This window comes from Balaenoptera ricei, chromosome 4 (genome assembly GCF_028023285.1).
Source record: "Balaenoptera ricei isolate mBalRic1 chromosome 4, mBalRic1.hap2, whole genome shotgun sequence".
Taxonomy (NCBI): Eukaryota; Metazoa; Chordata; class Mammalia; order Artiodactyla; family Balaenopteridae; genus Balaenoptera; species Balaenoptera ricei.
In genome coordinates this window covers 130,567,940-130,591,625 of record NC_082642.1, presented here as the reverse complement: position 1 = coordinate 130,591,625, position 23,686 = coordinate 130,567,940, and the positions used below count along the sequence as shown (strand labels likewise).

At 33.3% G+C, this 23,686-nt stretch overlaps 1 protein-coding gene across 8 annotated transcripts in view; it reads left to right on the top strand.

Moving 5' to 3' along the window:
• Nucleotides 1–23,686, top strand: part of ROBO2 (roundabout guidance receptor 2) — a 572,703-nt gene that overhangs the window by 492,039 nt on the left and 56,978 nt on the right. For all 8 annotated transcript variants that reach the window (XM_059921372.1, XM_059921368.1, XM_059921371.1 and 5 more), the window contains exons 15-18: nucleotides 4,647–4,878; nucleotides 7,915–8,039; nucleotides 10,370–10,541; nucleotides 20,522–20,704. In XM_059921372.1, the coding sequence (XP_059777355.1) occupies nucleotides 4,647–4,878; nucleotides 7,915–8,039; nucleotides 10,370–10,541; nucleotides 20,522–20,704 (712 nt within the window). The remainder of the gene's footprint in view (nucleotides 1–4,646; nucleotides 4,879–7,914; nucleotides 8,040–10,369; nucleotides 10,542–20,521; nucleotides 20,705–23,686) is intronic.

Here is a 23,686-nt window from a genome sequence, read left to right as displayed (position 1 = left end):
AACTAAATTAACATTTAAGGCTGTTTTGTCCAGTTCTATAGATTTGTAAAAGGAAACCAATGCAGACAGGTTGAACAGTGTTCCCAGTATCGTACATCTATTTACAGGTAAAGATAGGATTAGAATTTCCTCACTTTAAACCTGCTTTTTGTGTTTTTCACTTTAAAGATAAACTGTAGACAAATATTTAGTTGAAAGAAATACCTTTTAACTGTGGAATTTCAACATATGATCCTGGATGGGGCACTTTACTTCTTAAACCAGACCAGTCAAATGTTTAGTGAATACAAAACGGGTAATGCTTTAAGAAAAAATAAAACTATATTTATGTTTTAAGAGTAATTATGATTATTTAAGATTACATTGTTTCCAATTTTATTTTTGATTTAATTTCACATAGACTTATTCTGTTTTCTGTATATAATGGTTCCTATTCTTCTGCTCCCATGAAGGGAGCATAATGACCTCATCATTTTTCCAATGGCACAGAAAGGGTATCATCTGCCATGGCTCTTCCATCTTTCTGTAGCTTTGGCTAGATACAGCACAAATAAAGCCAAGGAAAGAGTTGTATTTTTAACAACAGATTTTTCCTCATTCTCAATTGAAAAAGTCCTCTCTGCTTTGTTGTGAGTTTTGAAGGGGTTTCTTTTTTAAGCTGCTTCTAAATGTGGAAATTATTTGGGTAAGAATCAAAGTCATTATGTTTATGAAGTTAATCACTTTAAAAGTCACTGAATTTAAAAGAATAAATCAAATTAGATAAAAATTTCAGATCAGTAGTCTGGGAGTTCTTCCAGGAGAGGGACCTTGTCATATTCATCTCTATATCCCAAGAAACTTGTCATTACTAGTTTGCATATCTCTATCCCTCATGAGCTTGAGTTCTGAGAGTCCAAAGTTCATGTTTTCATTTCTTTTTTTTCAGAGCAAAGCATTCATTATGAAATACTTTTTCAGTAACTGTCTGTTGAATGATCAAATCAGTTGTTTTCATACATTTTAACTTTTTACTTTAAAAAAGAAACCATTCAATTATATCACAAATTCCCCATGAATTTGTAGTTACACATGAGATAAGTATGTATTTCAGAGGTAAATTTTAGTGAAATAAATTTAGGCTGGAAGTCAGATCAGTTGCCAAAGAAATTGTAACCAAATATTTCATTTTCATGTCATATTTTCAACTTGCTAAATGTGTATGTTCTTTGAGTTATAACATTGTTAGTATTTGAGTTATAGACATGTTGATGTTTGAGGGAAGAAATATATTCCCCAGCCCATGTATTTCGATTAGGGGTCAGCTGATATGGTTTATCAATAGTTGGCAGGATTCTATTACCAAACACATAGGATGTTTGGACTGGAAAGACCATCTGCCTGCCCCACAAGTCTAATCTTGAAGCAACAATACTTAACAAAGGCTACTTTCTAAAAATGACTGCTGTTATAATGAGGGTAGGTAAAAATGATGAAAATGGCTGTTTTACAAAGAAAATAGCAATAAATCCCTTATTTTAAAATCATTATTCTAGTTTTTTTGTGTGTGAGTGTTTTGTGTTTATTCAAGGACAAAAAGGATTACAGGCCCCTTGCCCCTTAAACATCACAGCTACTGGAGTTGAAAGAGTGCTTTGGCGAACTAGAATTTCAGAACTCAATTAAACCCAGATCAGTTACTTAGAAGGCTAAGCCCACCAAAGGAAATTCAATTTGAATTTTCAGTATAGATGGAATTTTTAAAATTGAAATGATAGATATTGAGCATCTCGCTTTAAACCTTTTAATGAAAGCGCTGATTTGAGGGCCACATATGGGCCCCCATTTTTAGTATATCCCTTACATAACAATGCTTTATCATTGTACAGCTCTAAAACTTGCGCTGTAAACTGTATTAGTCATTTAATTGTTTCTGTGCCCTTGTAATATGCGCATTATTTGAGCAAACTAAGTAAACTGAGGCTCAGAAAGTTTAAAAGGCTAAGCTGTCACTTAATAGAGACCTTATGACCTGAAGACCGAAACTCTCTTCACTTCGCATGTTCCTTAAGACAATTCTTTTTTATTCAGATATCAGAAAATACCAATTTTTTAAATTCTATAAGCCCATGCATGGATTTGTGGCTGGACTCGGATTATAATCGACTCTAAAAGAAAATCCTCCTTCTTATAATTAGAATGTTAATAAAACTAGTGACCAGCATAAGGTTTAACTCCAAAGTGACCACTTGTCAAAAGGTGCTCCAAAAGTCAGTGCTGTAGAGCACATATCCACTAAAAATCCCACCTATTTTTTAATAGGTAATGTGCAGCATTTTCATTTTTGCTTTCACCTGTAACAACAAATTTCCTTCTGAAAAGAATGTACAGCAACCGCGCAAAATCAAGTTAAACTATTTAGCTTTTAAGTAGGCCATTAGGATACACTGGTTGAAGGCAGTGTACACCGAAGTGAGCAAAGCAATGTTGTGTAGTAAACATTAGCTTCATAAAGTCCTAAACCACTTAATTAATGAAAACCAAACATGGATAAAACCAATTTACCCTGATTTACAGACTCCCTTCATCTGGAAACAGCTGCTTAATGTCCTTCTTAAAAACACAGCTTGCTTCTTTCAGTATTAACAAGCTATTATTGTGAGTTATGTCTTTCTTTCAGTATATAAATTCACTTAAAGTGAATGCAGAGAAGTTTATAAAATGCAAGCTTAATGTTGTTTTAACATATGCTGCAGGGATTGTTTTGAACATTGACAGTTTTGATGAAAGGCATCTCTCTTTGGCTCTCAGAAATTTACCTTTTTGCTTTTTACTTGCCTTGTTTATAATGTCAGAACAACTTCTGCTTTTCAAGCAATATGTATTTTGGTATGAAGACAAACTGGTAGCATGGATGAAGATTCAAAGATCATGAGCTTTGGTATCAGAACCGAGCTTACTTTTCCTTGACATAACCTCGTACAAGTGTAGCACTAATTCCACAAATCTTTGAGGGAGAGAAAACTGTCAGGTGGGTGAAGGAATTCTTACTTGTTGAGACTCATCTGTGAAACTGGAATGCTCACCAACTTTATGGAATTTTCTAGCTTGGACATTCTAAATACCAAAAACATGTCCCTTTGTTTCACTGTATTTTGATTGAGGTTCTGTATTTTTTAATTTTCTGTCTTCACTTAAAAAAATATTTTAAAATGCTGCAACTAATGAAGAAATGCCAGAAGTTAATACATGAAAAGAATACCTTTTGTTTATTATGTGTTAACAGTTGGATAAAGACATTTTTAAAAAGCTGAAGTAACCGTTTCCATCATCACCTTCTTCATTTCCTCTCTCTCCTCAACCTTCCTAAAATGAGGTTATTCCATCTCTTCTCCATTGAATTTTACACTTTATTTGACAGTGAAATATGTCAAGTTAAAGGCTTCTTAAAATATGGCTACTAAACTATAGCATATGGAATATTAATTGAAGAAGGTGCTGTGATAGTTATATTTGTCAAGCATTTCTAAAAAATGGCAAGACATTAAAAAAGTTTAAAAAGCTAAAAGTCCCTTTCTCCCTGAAATGAAACAATGGTAACTCCAATAAAGACTCTTCAATAAATGTAAAACGAGAACTTGTTTTTTGATATTTTTTGATATTTTGATATTGGTTTTCAGTTTCCAAATCTCAGATTTTTATTAAAAACAGCTGCTTATCCTCTGTACCTCAAATGAATGAAAGGATCAAGAAAGTTGTCAGGTTGTGCCAATAGTGGGATATTGGAGGAGGCAGAAGTTGATAACTTAATAACTGTCTTTCATTTAATATTTGTTAATGGGTATAAGCTTTTCATATGCATTTACAACAAACGCTCTGGTGCCACAACTCTTGAGTCTCTTTCATATGCTTTCTCCAGCTACAGGAATTTTACACATTCTGTTCCTACTCTTCTTCCCCTAAATAAATCTTACTTTCCATGCAGATCTCAGCGCTTGTTCTTCTTCCAGGAAACTGTCTCCCCTTCCTGATCACTCAACTTCCTCTCCACTCAAGGCTTTCTTAGCTCCTAGTACAACTCATTCATAATATCTGTGTATGCTTATTTGTTATGAATGTAACCTGCCCATTGTTTGAGTGATCATTAAATAATGCTCACCTTCTACCTGAATTCCAGGCACCATGAGGCCTGGGACTGACTCTACTTTCATTCTCCATTTTCACCCTCAGAGTTAACAGAATTACTGGCACCTCTTAGTAGGAACTCAGAAAATGTTTGAGTGAGTGAAGGCATTAGTGAATGAACAAGGGATGAGAATGGAGATTGCTGACAAATAGCACACTACATATAAAACCACAAAAATGAGAATTGTTGACTACAAAAAAGAACAGACGAGCAACAAAGCTAGAAACATTGGCAGGTCTAGGCCTTGACAGGCTTTTGTGCTAATCCAAAGAATTTGAATTAATTGAGTATCTTAGCTACTATGAAGTATTTTTAACAGGAGAGAATGTTGTTCCACTCTTCATTTTGGAAATAACAACTTAGGAGCAACGTGAACTCAGAACTGGAAAAGGATATTAGAAGCAGGGAGATGAATTAGAAAGCCATGGCATCACTCAGACACTTCCATTTGGTTTCAAAAGTTTTTTGCTTTGTTTTTCAGGTTGATCGCCAACCCCAGTTTATTCAAGGCTACCGAGTGATGTACCGTCAGACTTCAGGCCTGCAGGCTACATCAACGTGGCAGAATTTAGATGCTAAAGTCCCGACTGAGCGAAGTGCTGTCTTAGTCAATCTGAAAAAGGGGGTGACTTATGAAATTAAAGTTCGACCATATTTTAATGAGTTCCAAGGAATGGACAGTGAATCTAAAACAGTTCGTACTACTGAAGAAGGTCAGTGTCCAGATTTCTAACATAAACCAAACTTAAACTATAATGAAATCAATTTCTGTTGAAGTTCTAGTTTATCATCTTCCTTAGAAGGGTAGCAAAAGAGATTCTAAAAGTGAATCCAGGAAGTATCATTTTCTCCTTTTATTCTGAGAATTTCATAGAATCTAACAACTCAAAAAATGACATTCAAGTAGTTTGAATTTTCCTTAAGGAAACATTCGCTTCAACTCTTGTTTTTCAGTGCACTGGAATTGGATTATAATGTTTTCCTATTTTTTTTTTACACATGGATTTAGCTCATTTGGCTTCATTAAAGGACAGGCTAATGGAAACCCAAGTGCACAGGCTGTTCTTTGTCTCTCTTTTTTTGGGTAGGGTAAAGCATGACATTTCCTTTCATAAGCCTCCTTCCCTATGGGCTCTGCCAGTCTGATTCATAATTTCTAATCCGGAAAGCCCCTTGCATGTTTGCAGCAGCATTCTTCTTAGGGACGTTCCCTCTCCCTCTTCCCTTGGTAACTTTTCTTACCTGCAGATACTTTTAAAGTCAGTCTGCGATGGACATGAAATTAATGTTGGTCTCAACCAGTCCATTTTCTAGTGTCTCCTTCCTTAAACTAGAGGTTTATAATGAATGCTATCATCAAAGTACAAAAAATCAGATACCAACTATAATAAATTCCCCCTTTTCTGCTTTCGTACTAATTTTATGTACAAAAACATATTTCATATAAATCAATATAAGAGCAGCCTTAAGAAAATGTGTGTAGGTTGTTCATGCTAACATAGATGTACATGTTTGACCAAAGAGCTTTTAAATTATACGTATCTTATAATAAGCAACACAGAGAAATGTTATCTTCATATTGGTTTACAGTGTGATATACTGACATGAGCAGAAGTGCATATTTTTAAAGGCATCATTAGTCTACCTTTAAGATTTGTAAAGAAAAAAAATTAATAATAGGATCTTCATCCCCCATTAAATTTTACTTTATGTGGATAATGTGTAGCACTAATGAGTGTGGTGGGTAAATTTAATACAGAATGCTACATTTGAAGCATATTTCCAAAAATCAGTTTCACTGCAGTTAGACTTTGCCTCTGGACTAGACATTTGGCACCCTTCGGTATACGTTCATTTCCACTTTCTGTGGCCTTCTGAAGGGAACAAATGGAACTCAGCTGGGCTTGTCTGGGAGCAATGAGTGGGTTCTTTCACATCTGTGTAATAATTGACAGGTCAGGAAATAGGCACGGTGTTCTCGCCAAGCCAGCGGTAAGGCAAATGAGAAACCAGTTCTCCAAAATGTTACTTTTCAATGAAGTCTACTTAATAACTACAAAACTGGCAGGCAAATAGTTGGATTGATGTCATTGTGCCACATTTTGGAGCAATGTTATCACACAGAGGAGTGATAAAGAGCAGTATGGTGGTAGCGTGTCTGTGTGTGTCTTACACTCAATGCAAAGATGACTATACCTTAGTGAAATATGTTGTGACAGATTTATCAAACGTGGGAAACTTTAGTGATAGGCTTTTTTTTTTTTTTTTTGGCTGTGTTGGGTCTTTGTTGCTGCACATAGGCTTTTCTCTGGTTGTGGCGAGCAGGGGCTACTCTTCGTTGCGGCGTGTGGGCTTCTCATTGCGGTGGCTTCTCTTTGTTTTGGAGCACGGGCTCCAGGCACGTGGGCTTCAGCAGTTGTGGCACTTGGCCTCAGTAATTGTGGCTCACGGGCTCCAGAGCGCAGGCTCAGCAGTTGTGGCGCACGGGCTTAGTTGTTCCGCGGCATGTGGGATCCTCCTGGACCAGGGCTCGAACCCGGGTGCCCTGCATTGGCAGGTGGACTCTTAACCACTGCGCCACCAGGGAAGCCCCTATTGATAGTCTTTTAAAATATCTTTTATGTTTGAAGTGTACACGTTTTCAAAGAACTAAGTTGTGTAGTTGTGAAAGCATTGATCTTTTATATGTAAAAATTCTTTTGTATGACAAAATTATCTGAATTTTGCTTTAACTGTTAGTACTTTGATTTGTTTTTTCAACTTTTGGTTTAAATTCAGAGATATACTGAGAATTGATTAGTTTTCTGGCCAAACTAGTATGATTTAGCTCTCAAATATACTGGATAGGAGATGCTACAGTCCAAAATCATGATTTTTTTTCTTGTTCATCTTTTCTCAGTATGATTATAATTAGTTATAGGAAAAACCATAAAGGAAGAGAATTGTAGGAAATTAAAATCTGTCCATTTCACATTTAATCCAACATGAACTGTTTTCATTTATATCTTCAGAGTTCCTTGCTCATCAATATAAAATAAGTTTTAAATCTTAAATTATGGGTCAATTTATAACAGTTAATTATTTTTCTCAATATGAAAACAGAAGTGTCTTTTTTCTGCATTGGTGAAATTTATAGCTGTGTTTCTGTTTTTATGTATTAAACGCAAACCAGAACAAAACAAAAAGATTGTCAGTAATGCTACCACTCAGAGATAATGACATAAAATTTTGGAATGCATCCTCTCAGAACATTTTTGATAGCAGTGTTTTTTTGTTGTTGTTGTTTTTTGTTTGTTTGTTTGTTTTTTAAAAAGCGAGCCTATTAGAGTCAAAAGAATCAAAGTTCTAGAATCAATCAGACATACCTAGGTTCAAATTCTCCCTCATTGTTTGACTTAGCTAAATCTTCAGTTTCCTCATCTGTAAAACTGAGATAAGAGTTGTTTTTATTTCCTGAGGTTATTATGAGAATTAAATCTTACTCTTACCTCAGTTCTGGGCACATAGGAAACATTCATTTGAATGTTAGCTGTTAAATTTATTGTTGAGGACATATTACCATAGCTGTTGTATTTGCTTTGATCTATCCATTATATATAAAGGATTTTTTTTTTAACTGTCACTGTTAATTCAGAACTACTGGAAACCAGACCTTCTTGCATTTTGTCTTTATATTCATATTCTGTAAGCAGCATTCATGTACACCAAGACTTAACAGTTTGTGTTTATTCTAATCACTTCCTCTGCAGCCCCAAGTGCCCCTCCACAATCTGTCACTGTGCTGACTGTCGGAAGCCACAATAGCACAAGTATTAGTGTTTCCTGGGATCCTCCTCCTCCTGATCATCAGAATGGAATTATCCAAGAATACAAGGTAAGGCCTGGATGAAGAAGGAAAGTTCACAGGTAAAAGTTCCCAGAGAAGTCTCAGGGTCACGTGGAGGGGGAACATTTCTAGTGGCCCTCTTATTGAGTTTGAGTGTAAAGTAATATTTTATATCTTTGTGTGACAGGTAAAGAAGCAAATGCATAGGATGCATATAACCTAATTCCAAGGTCACAGATAACACAAACTCAGTTGGACAAGTAAACCATAAGAATGCAGTGTTGTTGTTGTTTGTTTGTTTTAATAATGTGATTGCAGAACCTCAGGGATTTAGAGAGACAGGGTACAGGGTAGATAGTGAAGCCCTATCCTAGGAAGTGCCTTTATCTTTGTTATTAGATTTCTGTGTAATGGAACTTAGAACAGCTGTTTTTAAACTGTATTCTCATAAAAAAGATGCTTCAGGGGTTTAAAAAGTTGAGATGGAGATAAGAGGGTGGGCAGTACCACCTCCCACTGTAAATTCTGCTTTTACCGAGTTATTGGTAAAAGGTTCTGTAAAACCTTTTCACTTGAAAAAAGGGAGCCATTGAAAAAACACATTTTGAAAAACTCTTATTTTTCAACTGATGAATTTGTTGCTATTTGGAAACAGTATATATTCGTTGTTTCTTCGCCATCATTTGAGCGACATCACTTAAGAATCACAAGTTGTCTAACTTTGAGAAATAACGTTCTGATTAATTCTGATGTGATTAGACCACATGGGAGAGTAAAACACCTCATTAAATCTTGTAAAAATTCAAAACTATGCTTTTTTGCTATTAATAAATTTTTATAGAAATCTGATAATAACATACTAAGTAGATCTATTAGAAAAGAAAACTAGACACCCCACCTCACCCCAGAAATTCATAGTTGGTATGTGAAATTAAGCTGAATAATTTTACTCAAAACATTGTTACTTCTAGGAAAAAATGTGAAAGTTAAAGCAGAATTTTCCTAAGTTACTGGTTAAGTTACTGAAGCAAATGGACTAAATTTCATAAGAATTTATTTTAAAATTATTCCCATCACATTATAAAGAAATGTGAATAAGAAAATAAGAGTAAGTGCTTTTACAATAGCATAATTATATAAAATCAGAAATTTTATAAGTGTTAGGACACATTGTTTTAAAAGCAAAACATTATCTACCCTGGAGTGTGTGTGTTTTTTAATGAGTTTAGGATTTTACTTTTATATCATCTAGGACTAAATACCTTCAACTTCTATTTATTTAAAAATTGATTTTTTTTCACAACATGATAATTTTTCATAAGTTGTAAATTTTCTCACTCATATGAGATTGTCCTATTTTGGTAAAAATGTGTATATTTTGGTAAGGGCTAAATAATCCTTCACTAGTAACTTAGGTTTCATAGACTAAATAAAAGACATCTGCAATTCAAAGGTATTCTTTTAAAGAAAAAGTTTCAGGAACTTACCTCTTTCAGAAACAAGCAATGTGTGTTCCTACTTATATGTCCCCATGTAGATTATAAATACTGTATAATAGAAATACAAATAAGTACACACAGTAGAATTTTTTATAACACATTTTACAGTAACAGATTTCCGTATCCTAAAAGAATGTATGACTTAAAAAATTTGATTCTTATTGGAAGTACAAGCCTAGCGTCCCTCACATCAGTGTTTAAACACTTCCCACCACTGTTCTCATGCATGTGTATGTATGTATGTATAGATATGTTTTGATCAATATTAAGATTTATTACTGTCAGTGTAAATATTGGCTTTAATTTTATCTCAGTCAATACCTGTAACTTTAGTCAATTAATCTTGTTAACCACTTCTGTGTAAGTTAATAATTTCTTAAATGAAATATAAATTACTTAGATATGCACCTATATACTTTGGATACTACAACTCATAATCACCATATTTTTAATAATTCTTTGCCTAATAAATCTTGATAAATAAATTAAGCAGAGGAATTTGTGTGTTTTAATCCATACCTAAATGCCATTTGCAATCAAGGACCACTTTCCAGACCTTGCAGAGGTGTTGAGGGAATTATTGTACTATGAGCTTTCAGTGTTGATTGTAAAATATAAAGGAACGCTGCATAGTTTTAGCTTCTTTTGTTGTTCTTTAATACACACACACACATACACACACATATATATATATATATACATACATACGTGTATATATAAACAGCAGAAATTAGGCTTTAGAAAATGTCATTAACAAATACTTCTATAAGACTAGAAAATAGATTGGTCTCTACTAAAAGATTTAATCAATTGTAATGAACTAATTACCAGAAAAAAATAATTTTATATTCTTTTGGTATTCACTTTACATTTCTATAGATCTGGTGTCTGGGGAATGAAACACGATTCCACGTCAACAAAACTGTGGATGCAGCCATTCGATCTGTAATAATTGGTGGATTATTCCCAGGTATTCAATACCGGGTAGAGGTTGCAGCTAGTACCAGTGCAGGAGTTGGAGTAAAAAGTGAGCCACAGCCAATAGTAATTGGTGAGTACCAATCCATATGGTATGTGTTTTAGAATCAGCCAACTGGTAACAAAGTAGATTATTTTTCTGAATCTACGTCCCAACAGTGGATATACAGTAAATAATGAGTAATAAGATGCGCACATCATATAGGCAAATAAACTGACTAGAGCTTCTACCAAAATGTTTAGCAATTGCTTATGCTCTTAGGATTTCCACAAACTTCTTAAAATCATAATCTTTAAGAGTTTACATGCTGAAAGTTGGTTTGAAAATTATTTTTAATCTATAGTTTCATTTGTAATTTTGATGCCTTTGAAATACAATAGGAAATGAGGCAGTTACTGAAGAAGGCGCATTATGTTTCAAATCTGTATACCTCCTCTTAGCCAGAAAAATGTCAAAAATTAACCAGAAACAGGCCAAAAGAAACTAGTAATCCAAATAAACTATCCCAAAGAAGAAATCCCTATTCAATCTACTATCATCATTACAGAAAATTGCTTCCTATCACCATGGATTATGTTTGACTTTTCTTGAAATATATATAAATGGAATCATACAGAATATAATATTTTGTGTCTGGCTTCTTTCACTAAACATAATGTTTTGAGATTCTCCCATAGATGTATTATGCAATTCATATGTTTTATTTCTGAGAAGTATTCAATCATGTGAATGTATCATATTTTGTTTCTCTGCTTTTCTCTTGAGAGAATGTGTAAGAAGTTTTTTTGAGGACATATGTTTTTATTTCTTTTGGAGAATTACCTAGAAGTGGAATTTCTGGGTAACAGCACTGATGTAGTTTGACTTTATAAGAAACTCTAAATATTTTTTCAAATTGTATAATTTTATACTCTCTTGGGAAAGAATATGACTTCCAGTTTTTCTACATCTTCACTGCCATTTAATGTTGCCATCTGTCATTTTAGCCATTTCAGTGAGTGTAAGAGTCCCTCATTGTCACTTTAACTTCAATTTTCTTTGATGACTAATGATGTTGAGCAACTTCACATGTGCTTATTGGCCATTCACATATTTTCTTTTGTAAAATTTCCAAGTCTTTGCCTTTTTCAAAATGGTGTCATTTGTCTCTTGTTACTAAGAGGAGTTATTTGTACATTTTCAATATAAATTATCTGTCATAGATTGTATCACAAATATTTTCTCCCAATTTATGGCTTTCTTAGTCCTTTTCTTGATAGTGTCTTTTGATGAGCAAAAGTTTTCAATTTACATGATCTATAATTTATCAAATTTTTCTTTCATGTTTAGTACTTTCTAAGAAACTATGTCCTACATCTAGATAGCAAAGATGTTTTCTTCCAGAAGCTTTATAGTTTTAGCTTTTATGCATAGGTCTATAATTCATCTTAAAGTAATTGCATGTGATTTGAGGGTTGAGGCTTATTTATTTCCATATGTAAAATCAAAATACATAGGTATCTTTCACTGAAAAAACTTTCCTTTCTCCAGTTAACTATATATGCATGGATCCATTCCTGGATTCCCTGTATTATTCCATTTGTTTATATGTCTATCCATATGCCAAACCACAGTGTCTTGATTACTAATAGCTCATAGAAAGTCCTGAAATCAGGTAATGTGAATACTGCATCATTTTCTTCTCCAAAATTTTTTTGGCTATTCCAGACCTTTTGCTTTTCCATATACTTTTCAAATCAGCATGTCAGTTTCTACAAAATTATGTTGGAAAAAAAATTTGGAAAATTTTTTTCTACAAAATTATGTTGGAAAAATTATATTTATGTTTAAAAATACAGTGAATCTATACATCAAATTGGAAAGATTAAACATTTTCATAGTCAGTCTTTCTCTGTGGGAACTTGATGTACCTCTCCATTATTTATCTTTATTTTTCTCAACAATATTTTGTAGTTTTCAGCATATGGCCTTAACATATGTTTTGTTAAAGTTTTTCCTGAGTATTTAATGTTTTTTACACTATTATAAGTGGATTTATAAAATTCCCTTTTTCAACTACTTTATGTTATATATAAATTTAATTTTATGTATTGCCCTTTTATCTTATGGCCTTACTAACTTCACTCACTTATTTTAATAGTTGCAAAATACTTTTTCTGAGTGTATTCAGATAATCATCTATTTTCTTTCTCCTTATTTGTGTTAATATGATAAATTCTATGGTTTCAAAGGTAAATAAACCTGGCATTCTTGGGATAAATCCCACTTGGTCAGGATATATTATGCTTTTTACAGATACTACTGGATCTGATTTGCTAACATTTAGTAAAGAATTTTGCATCTATGTTCATGAGGGATATTGATTGGTAGTTTTCTTTTCATGTCTTTGTCAGGTTTTGGAATCAGGGAGGCTAGCTTTAATGGATTGGGAAGTATTCCTTCCTCTTCTACATTCTGTAGGAGTCTTGGTAGGCCTGGTCCTATTTCTTCCTTAAATAGTTCTAGAATTCAATGATGATATCTGTGCCTAGAGTTTTCTTTGTGAATTATTTTTATTGTTATGAAGTTACATTTATTCAGATATTTTTTTCTTCTCTGTTGGTTGTGGTAAATGGATTTTTGGTGTTTGCCCACCAATGAATTTGTCTAATCCATCTAAATTGTTGAATTTATTATCACATGTTTATTTGCAGTATCTCCTTATTTGTAATCCCTTTAATTGTAATGTTTGCAGGATGAGTAGTAATGCCATCTCTTTTATTCATAAGTACTGTGGATTGATGCTCTCTCTCTCTCTCTCTCTCTTCTTTTTCGTTGCCCCCTACCCTCTCTCTCTCTTCCCTCTCTCCAACTTTAATCTTGATAAGGATTTATCAATTTTATTAATCCTTTCAGCATACAAATTTGGCTTTGTTAGTTTTATTTATTTGTTTTCTAATTAAGCGATTTCTGATATTTTTTTCTTCTGCTTACTTTTATGTTGCTTCTTAAGATAGAAACTTATATCAATGATTTGGACCTCTCTTCTTTTCTAATACGAATATTTAAAGTTATAAATTTCCCTCTAAGCACTTCTTCAGCTGAATCTTACAAATTTGATGTGTTATGTTTCCATTTATCTTAAAGTTGAAAACACTTTTCACTTTCCCTAAAAATTTTTGGGTTTTGCAGAAGTTATTTGGAAATGTGCTATTAAATTTCCAAATGTTTTGGTATTTTCCATATAGCTTTTTGTTGCTGATTTCTAATTTAATTCCACTGAGGTCAGAGAGTGTATTTTACATGAATTTAGCTTTTTAAATATGGAGACTTATTTTATGGCCCAGAATTTCGTTTTAGCGAGTGTGCCTTGTGCATTTAAAAACTATGTTCATTTTTATTTTTCTATCTTGAAATGGAATGTTCAATAAATGTCAGGTCAAATCAGTTGGTAGTATTGTTCAAGTCCTTACTTATTTTCTGTTAATGCATTCTTTTAATTAATAAGAAAAGCGCCTGGCAATTTATTATAATTATAGATTTGTATATTTCTCCTTTTTGTTTATAAGTTTTTGTTTCATGTATTTTGCTACTCTTGTTTTAACTGAGTATATTTTAAGAGTGTTATAGCTTCTTAATGAACTTATGCTTTTTCATTACGAAATGCCTCACTTTATTTCCTCATAAGATTCTTTCTCTTGGAACTTACTCTGTCTGATGTTAGTACCCCCGTGTAAGTGTTTGCGTTTTGTGATTTTTTTTATCCTTTTATTTTAACTCCTATGTCTTTGTATTTAATGCACATTTCTATTATTTAAGTTGCATATTGTTAGGCCTTATTTTTTATCCAATACGACAATCTTTGCCTTTTAATTGGAGTGTTTATTATCTTTAATGTGATCATTGATGTTTTGGAGCTTAGAATTACCCTTCTGCTATTTATTTTTTTTATCTGACTTTGTTCCTATTTTCCTAATTTACTGATTTCTTTTGGATGAATAAAATGACTCCCTGTATAATATTTTATGTTCACTGTTGAATCATTAAGTATACTTATTTTTGTAATGATTACTCTAGGATTAGCCTATGCTATATGGATCTTAGAAAATATAATTCCATTTTCCTCCCTTTCAAGCTTTTTGCTATTGTTTTACCTTTTACTCCTGCACATGTAATAAAAACCAATACACAAATGAAAGTATTATTATTGATTTTGCTCTAAACAATCAACTATCTTTCAAATAAATTAAAACTAAGAAAAAATATTTTATATTACCCATCTTTATCTGATAGTCTGTTCCTTAAATTCAGTCCCTGAGTCTGCCTGAGTTTTACTGTCTCTTTAACTCAGTAATGCTATTCAGCCATTTTTGGACTCCCCTTCATTGCATCACGTTTCAGAAACTGTCTCCAGACAGAAAAATATGAATATCGTAAGATATTCCCCTTTTTTATTTCCTTTTTTCTCATAGTTCTGTCCTTTTGTTTCACATATTTTGCCTAGGTTTTCCTTGTTTATGGTGGGATTGCATGTCTCATTCCTTTTATTCCTTCATGGGCAGAAGTGGAAGTATCCAGTGAATTATTCAGTTTATATAATACAAATTCCATTTGTTCTCTTTTACATTTTTCATTTCCCTCTGAAATTCCCCATGTGTTCATTCATTAGGACTCTATTATTTTAAATTAATGAACATATTGTAATAGCTGCTTGAAAGTCCTTTCCTCCTAATTTCAACATCCGTGTCATCTCATGGTCTGTTTCTATTGATTACTATTCCTCTTGATCTTGGGTTATCTTTTCCTCATTTTTGCTATTGTGGTTGTTATTATTGTTGTGCTTGTTTTTGCATGCCTGGTAATTTTTTACTATATACTGGACATTGCAGAAAACATACTATACAATTTTGTGATCTTCTGAAGAATGTTGTGTTTTTTTCCTTAGAAGCAGTTATGTTACTGGCTGATCATCTTGATCTTGTGGTGGCTTGGTTTTTACATATTGTTAGTATGGACTATTTACGTTTTGACAATATTCTTCAGGCAAAACCTCAGTTTAATTTTTACTTCTAAGGCATAGTGCTCGTGGACTTTCAGTGAAAAGCCTAATATATTTATCTGGTCTGCCTAACTTGATGGAATTTAAACTTCAAACACAATCTTCTCTGCAGTGAGAGAGTCTGCTCAGTCTTTGCAGGCTTTTACCTTTTGAGTTTCACCAGATCCTTGAAATCATCCTTCTGCATGCACAATTCAGGGTTCACACTAGTAGTGAGGGACAATTTATACACAGATTTGAGAACATCACTCTCCTGTCTCTTCCTCTTTCACGTGGTTTCTCCCTTAATTTTTTGTCACACTGGCAGCTCTGAAGGCTATCTTCTGACACCTCCTAGAAATAAGACTGAGATTTTCAGCTTGAGTTCTGGCTCCCTAGTGCTGCGTGGATTGAGCTCTCTAAGGGGGTAGAAAGCCTCATAAATGCAGATTTTTTTTTTTCTTGAGTGGTTTTATTCTTTCAAAAGGCAAATCCCTTCAGTTTACCCTGATTTTATTTGTTTGTCGGTGTCTTTATCTTTTTAAATATTCTTCCTAGAGTTTATATATTTTAAAAATACTTGTCCAGAGTTTCATACAAGCCAATTGCCATTTGCATTCTTTTCTGTTTATTTTCTAAAATATGCACATAGAACATACTACCAAATTCTGGGAAATTGTTTCTTTTTACAATGTATTTATTGTATAATGAAGAGATTTAATATTCAGTCGTCATGTTAAAATTTTTTAGATTCTCCAAGTATTCTTTCTTTTATATATTAAAAACATTTAAAAAGTTATAGTATTAACTTTTCTTTAAATTGCCTTCCCTTTCTTAATTAGTCATACAAACTGAATTAATTTCTTAACCTGAGGGAAACCTATAATCTTGCCCTTCTGAGATTTTCTAAAATAAATTGGAATAAGAAAGAAATACAGGTACACCCAAAAGGATTTAACAGATATAGATGAACTTATTCTTATTTCTACATATTATTTCTACATATTTTCTAAATAATATTTAGAATATTTTTGTTATTTAGAAATAAGGCAGTAATTTTTCACTTAAAAAATATGAAACATGTTTGAAAGGTATAGCTTTCTATGAGAGCTCCTAGATAGGTAAACAAAGCTTTTTTTTTTTTTTTCACTGCCCTTCTAGCATATATATGAAGAAGATTGAATGTAATTTTTCTAAATCAAAGATCAGTAGGATTACCAAATGTCTATATTTTCCTTTCATGTTTTCTTTTTCTTTTCTGTCATCTTTGGTAATAAATATAATTTTCAAGTATGGAAAAGTTGGTTTGTTTTGGTTTTGATTTTGGTTTGTAGTAGCTACCTATTTGCTTCACAATATTTGGGGGATTTATTGTATTTGGAGGCAAGTAAAAATTGCGGTAATACCATTTCCCCAAGTTCATGTCGTGACAGTTAAGAATAAACAATTGTATGGTAACTTAAAATAATAATGTTAACTAAGGTTATTTTAAATCAAATGGAAAGTTTTGCTTAACTTGTATTATTTTAAAAAGACTGAGTGATCAAGTGGATAATGAGTACCTTTTAATTTGTTTATGTATCATACTTTTCAAACTTTTCTATGAAATAAAAAATAATCTAATAAGTCATATTTCTATCTCCTTTTCATGTAGTTAGAATACACAATATCCAAGACATAATTATAGAAAATAGAATTGTACTACTTGAAATAAACACACACACACACACACACACACACAAGCACAATTTAACCTGGAAAAGGCTATTTGTCCTCGAGAGATTTATTTCTTTTTAATATCTACTGTTGTACTGAAGAAGCCTTTAATTGTTTCTTTAATTACCCCTGCATATCTACCTTAACATCTTGTCTGATAACCTTATCTACACAACTGTTATTCCTTAGTTGAAAAGTGATTTAGTGATGGCTAATCTCCTTTTCTCTTTCAATTTATGCTTTCCCTATTGTCTATTCAGTACTGGAAGCAGCGCTTGAAGTGACTCAAGCTCTTCATTTCTCCTTTGCTTTAATTAAATCATGTATTGGCATTTGATGTAATTTATGGCTGATAATTTTAGATTTGTCTTATGCCAGACAGTGCACTGTTTCATCTATTCCTTCTCAGCTTAGTTTTTATTCCAAAAAGTTACATTAAGGGACCTTTAATTAAAATTTGTATAAATATAATAAATAGCCTTACACAGACTTAAAAGTAGTATTGTTCTTTTATTTGCTGTCTCCACTGGTAAGGTGACTTTTACATCAAAATATCCATAATTTTATATGTTTTCAATTACACACACACAAATACAACCAAATACATTTATATATATAAGCATCAAACAGCATGTCATATAACAAAATTACATTGACTTAAAATTCTCAGTAATCTTGCTTAGTAATATACCTATTGTTTCTTTAATCATTTGCCTATTTCACGCTTACCTTACATAGTTGGTAATAATACGTGGAACAATTGCAAACTTTCACAGTAATAGGTACAATTGAATCTGATGTGTCTAATTAATTCTTAGTCCAACAAATTAGTTTTGTTCTTCATTACTCTCCAGTGGGAGGAAGACATTATATTTCATTATATTTTTTTGTCTGAAAGAACAATGGAGTGTTACAGGTCACACACATCCCATGTCTGTGCTCTAATTAGTCCAACTGACAACATTGTTTTAAAAATACTAGCAGCACAAGAAATACTCATACACTTTGGGTAACATAGATAAATATTTCACTATATTCAATAAGACATTTTATGGATCTTTTACACAAATGAAGGACGAATTTTCTTTTCTGTTTGTGCTATAAGGTGTTTTCTTTTTAGTAACTACTAGTGTTTAGCACAATCGCCAGATATATGTATTGATATGTCTCAAGTTGAAAATGTGAGCTCATTTTAAATACATTTTTGACTATGTTTATAGGTATAGTAACTAAGAGCAGATAGATTAGGAAAATGAACCAGCTTCACTACATAAGTGAAGCTGGTTTTTAAATCTGGAAATTAACACAAAAGACGTTTCAGAAATGGAATATTAGACTATAAAAAATGCTAGCAGCTGTAACAAACAAGTGGGCATACTGATTGGCTTAACAAAGTAAAAGTTTCTTCCTTACTCATAGCCCAGTCTAATATGAGTCAGCAGAATGGGGGATGGGGTTTCTACCCCATAAAATTTTTCACGGAACTTGGCTCCTTCCTTCCATCAGTGGCTCTACGTCTCTTAGAGCAGGGGTCCCCATCCCCTGGGCCGCGGACTGGTAAGCAACGGGCCGCAGAGCAGGAAGTGAGAGGTGGGCGGGCAAGCTTCATCTGCCCGTCACTCGCATTACCTCCTGAACCTTCTCCCCTCCTCCACGCCCGCCCGTGGAAAAATTGTCTTCCACGAAACCGGTCCCTGGTGCCCAGAAGGTTGGGGACCACTGTCTTAGATGGTCAGCATCCTGCCGCAGATCCCTCGTTTCTATCCAACATGCTAGGAAAGAGAGTGTGACGTGTTGTCACAGTGGTTTATGGGTCAGATCCGGAGGTAGTGTGCATCTGCCTGTGTACAGTTGGCTAATATTCAGTCACTTTGTCGTACTCAACTACAAGGGAGGCTGGGGAATATAGGCTAATTTTCTGCCCTGGAAGAAAGGTGAAACCTTGGTAAACAAGTCACCTATTGTTTGCAGGACTCTCACATCTAGATAATTTACAACTTGTATTCCTACCTGAGTGGCCCTTAAAGTAACTCTTAGCCTTACATGGGCTATAATTACTGTGTTCCTATTAACCTCTTTACATACATCGTCTCAATTAATCCTCCCAATTAAATGAAATAGACAGTACTGTTGCCAACTAACAGAAACAGGGATTCCAGAAGATTAACTGCCCTACATAAGCTCACTGCTTACTTAGCTAGTAAGTGGCAGAGATGATACTCAAATGTGGAACTTCAAAGACCTTGAACTTTCTAATATATTACAGTGCCATGATAACCGAAACAATGAGAATTACACATTCCTGTGATGTGATATGCTGAAATTTGCCATTTATATTTTGCTTACAATCTATTTTTTAAGTATTGGATTAGTTACTAATGAGATATGATATTAACATAAGAAATCACTTAATATCCAGTGTCTGAATTCATTCATCTGTTAAATAAACACATAAATCTTTGCTCTTCAGTGATATTATGATTCCATGAGTTTTAAACCTGTTTAAAAATGTGGATTGAGATTTTCTTTATTACCTCCGAGAGGGCTAAATTGTCAGAAACATGACTACTTCTAGAATAATCTTAGTCCAGATTTAAATGTATGTTTTTGTTACATAGACCTTAGAATTAATATTCAAGTTGTTTTGTATCCAACTTTCAAGTGGATTTTCAAATTAGTTTCAAATACTTTAAGGGCATTTAGGAATTTTATCTTTTCGTGACATTTTAACTGTAGATACTAATCTCTATGAAAAGATGTTTACATAATTGTCATTGTTTAATATAGTAATTTTAATACCTTCCAGAAAATTAAAGTATGTTTGATCAAAATAAGACCTTTGGTAGAATATTAAGAGCAATATTTTGAATATTTGTATCTAGGCAGTGCTATAGGGGGAAGGTAATTTTCAAATACCTGGCGTTAAATGTTGTAGTTGCCTTTTTTAAAAAAGTGAGAATTATATTACAAAATGCTTTACCTAAATGAAGAAAGGTTACTACTATTTCAGCTCACAGCACTTGTTTTAGTACTTATTTATGAGGCAATAAATCAAGAAGTGGTTCTGAATCTGTCCACAGCAAAACAAAACACAAGGGAGCAATGTTCTTAATCACATTTCAAACTTATGATTTGATTCTTTTTCTGAAACTTACAAAATATGCTTACCAATAAATTGTGACAGGCTCAGGACACAACAAATATTACCTGCTTCAAAGAACGTTCTAATCTTCTGTGCCTTTGGCATACCATATATGTATTTTTGTGGGGTTTTTTGTCTTAATATTTACTAACAGTAACACTATTGTTTCTTCCATAGGGGGAAGGAATGAAGTTGTCATTACTGAAAACAATAACAGCATAACTGAGCAAATCACTGATGTTGTGAAGCAACCAGCTTTTATAGCTGGTATTGGTGGTGCCTGCTGGGTAATTCTGATGGGTTTTAGCATCTGGTTGTATTGGCGAAGAAAGAAGAGAAAGGGACTCAGTAATTATGCCGGTAAGAGGCTATTTCCAGCTAAAAAAATGTCTTATCTTTAGGAATATGACAAAATTCAAGGGAAGGAACGGAATGGAATAACTGAGTGAATGAATGGATGTTTTTGGCTTGATTTAAACAAACAACATGCTTTAATGCACTGCTCTTCACCATATCACATTATGACCATAAGGCAATCTTTTTGCTTGTATCTCCAAGGAAGCATAAGAAGAATGCACACTGATAAAGTGCTTAGACATTTTTCTCAACTAGTTCAACACACACACACCCACCCACACACACACACACGCGCGCGCGCACACACAGACTTTGCATGCTATGACTCCGTTGTTTGAAAAGTGGATTTAAGCAAGAGCATTCCTAAAATGCTCAGAAAAAAAGAGAAAAGATTTGAAATGTAGTTTTTGTATTTCATAATACAGATTACAATACAAACTGTGTCTCAGATGGAAAATAGAAACGAAGCAAAAAAAAAAATCTCACCAGGATTGTTGAGACTGATGAGGCATGAATTAAGTGATTTACTAGTCACTTAAATAGGATGTCTATTTCAAAGTGACCAATAGGCATTTTAGAAGGAAGAAAAAGGAGAAGCAAAAGAAGCAGAAGAAGAAAAAGAAGACCGTTGGTGTTCTACTTGTTCGCAAAAATGTTTTCTTCTTAGAATCAAGAACAGGAATTTTAAGGATGTCCAAAATTATGGCCTTCAAAATACTTCCAAGGAAGAGAGAGAGAAAATTATCAAGTCAGTGATTGAAAAATGAACTCAATACTGAAGCTATATTCAATTACAGCTTAAATTGCAATGCATTTTAAGGACTTTCTCTAACAGTGATCATCAAAAGAAATTGTCTCACAATATTTCACACTTTGTAGAATTTACAAGGGAACAATTTTAATTTACCATCATCCTACAAATATTTTTAAATTTTTGAGATATTTTATTCATCTTCTATTTCTAATTTTTACTTTAGTAAGAAGCATAAATGTCTTAAGTGACTTTGACAGAGGCTTCAATTCTTATTAAGTTTATCCGCTGCTGTAGCCTGTAGGTGTCTGAGCTTCTGAGAATAGGTCAAAATGAAAGGAATAGCACCCACTTGGTTGTCTTTCTTGTTATTCGATAGCATTTAAATACGATCATTTGACGATCACACTGTGGCTCATGTCTATATTTTGTGAAAATAAAGTTTATTAGTTACTGGTTAGAACAAATTCCCAGGACTAAAGAAGGTAGTATAATGTATCCATTGAAAAGGGGCTTTCATGCTTTGTGACTTGCTATTGCTCTGCCATTCTCATTTCTCATTGGTTGCTGATGCCTGCTTCCTTACGCTTTGCCATCTGAGTGCTTTATCACCCTACCAGTGAGGGATTCTTCCTGGAAAGGGATGCTGGGCAATAACTGCTGAGTGTCAGAGTCATGAACATTAATGATACTTTAACGTAACTTCTTGTTTTGCAGTCCAGTCCTCTGCTTTCGTTCCCTGAAGGTATTGTCCGTCAACCTGTCTGTTTAGTCAATCACCACGTTCCATTTCGTCTCTGTGACACGCTCATATAAATCACATGAGAAATAAGGAAGAATGATTTAATTCAAGGACTATTTTTATGTTTATCTCATTGCTTGGCTTTAGTGAAAATAATAAAAGATTGACTATGCTAGCCACTTCAGTACAAAGTTCTAAGATGCCACGTTTGGAGTGTTGCATTTTTACCCTCCATACATCTTTATTCACTCACTCCTTCAAAATAGCATAGGTCTCGTAATTAGTAGTTTATGTTTTTAGTAAAATTATGTCAGATAGCCTTTTTTCTTCTTTTTTTTTAAACAGCAGTTCTTTGCAAAACCTATGCATTTAATTTGAAAATATCTGTTGGTCTTTGAGCTTGACAAGAATAGTACATTTCCTATTATCAGTTCTCATTGTGATTGATACCCATCTGCTTGTAGAAGAACTGCTAACTCGGAAGGTGCTATGCACTTCAGATATTTTGGAATAAGGCCAAGCCACAGAGCAGCCTTTCTGAACCTTTATACTTAATTGATAGATGGCTGACTCTCAGAATGGATTCACCTTCAGCTGGTAATTTGCCTTCCAGCAACTGCTGTTCTCTTCTAGGTGAGAAGCAAATGAAAATCCAAACCACAGGTACTTAGCATTGCATATCTGACCTGGCGATATTCTCTACACATTTTCCTCCATAAATATCCTATCCTCCACCTCCTGGAATGTTTATATTCTTGAGAATATGAGGATTTTAAATAGGAATGATTAGTGTAGTATGTATTTATCCTATGTTTAAATTTCTGATATTTCATGCATGACCTAACGATCCATTTTAAGAGCACAGGGATTTCGTACAGGGATATTTTTCTCCGAAGTGTTCTATAAAAATTATAGAGAAAATTGTCTATGTGTACTAGTTCTGTTTATTTTTGGTTTTCATAAAAATTTCTCTGGAAATCTTATAATTTAACAAGTATGAAAACTAAACCCAGTAACATTAAAGCAATGTAATTTTACTCACAAAATGAAAAGTCTAATGTTTCCACTTTCTACTACATGGTAATATCTATATAGTTTCAAAATTTTCTTATTGATTTATGATAGCAATAACATTTTTTTTCAAATAAATGAAAGTCTACTTTGGGATTGGTATTTAAATTAATTTATAACAAAAAATGTCTTCATTTATTTCAAACCCCAAATATGATCTTGGATTATACTTAAACTCTGCTGCAATTGATGTAAATTAAGAAACATGCATTTTAATAACGCTAGACTGATCCTAAGTAGAATTGAAAAGCAGGTAAAATTTGATTTCTGCACTTGCTTTTTCCTACTTCATTCCAAGTCTTCCTAACCATCACAGGTAGATTTTAACCACCAGAGGGAAGATTTTAACTAGTGGGGAGAAGAAGTAACTTGCAGAGTGGAGAATCTAACTCTCAGCAGGATACTTTCCACTCACTCTGTA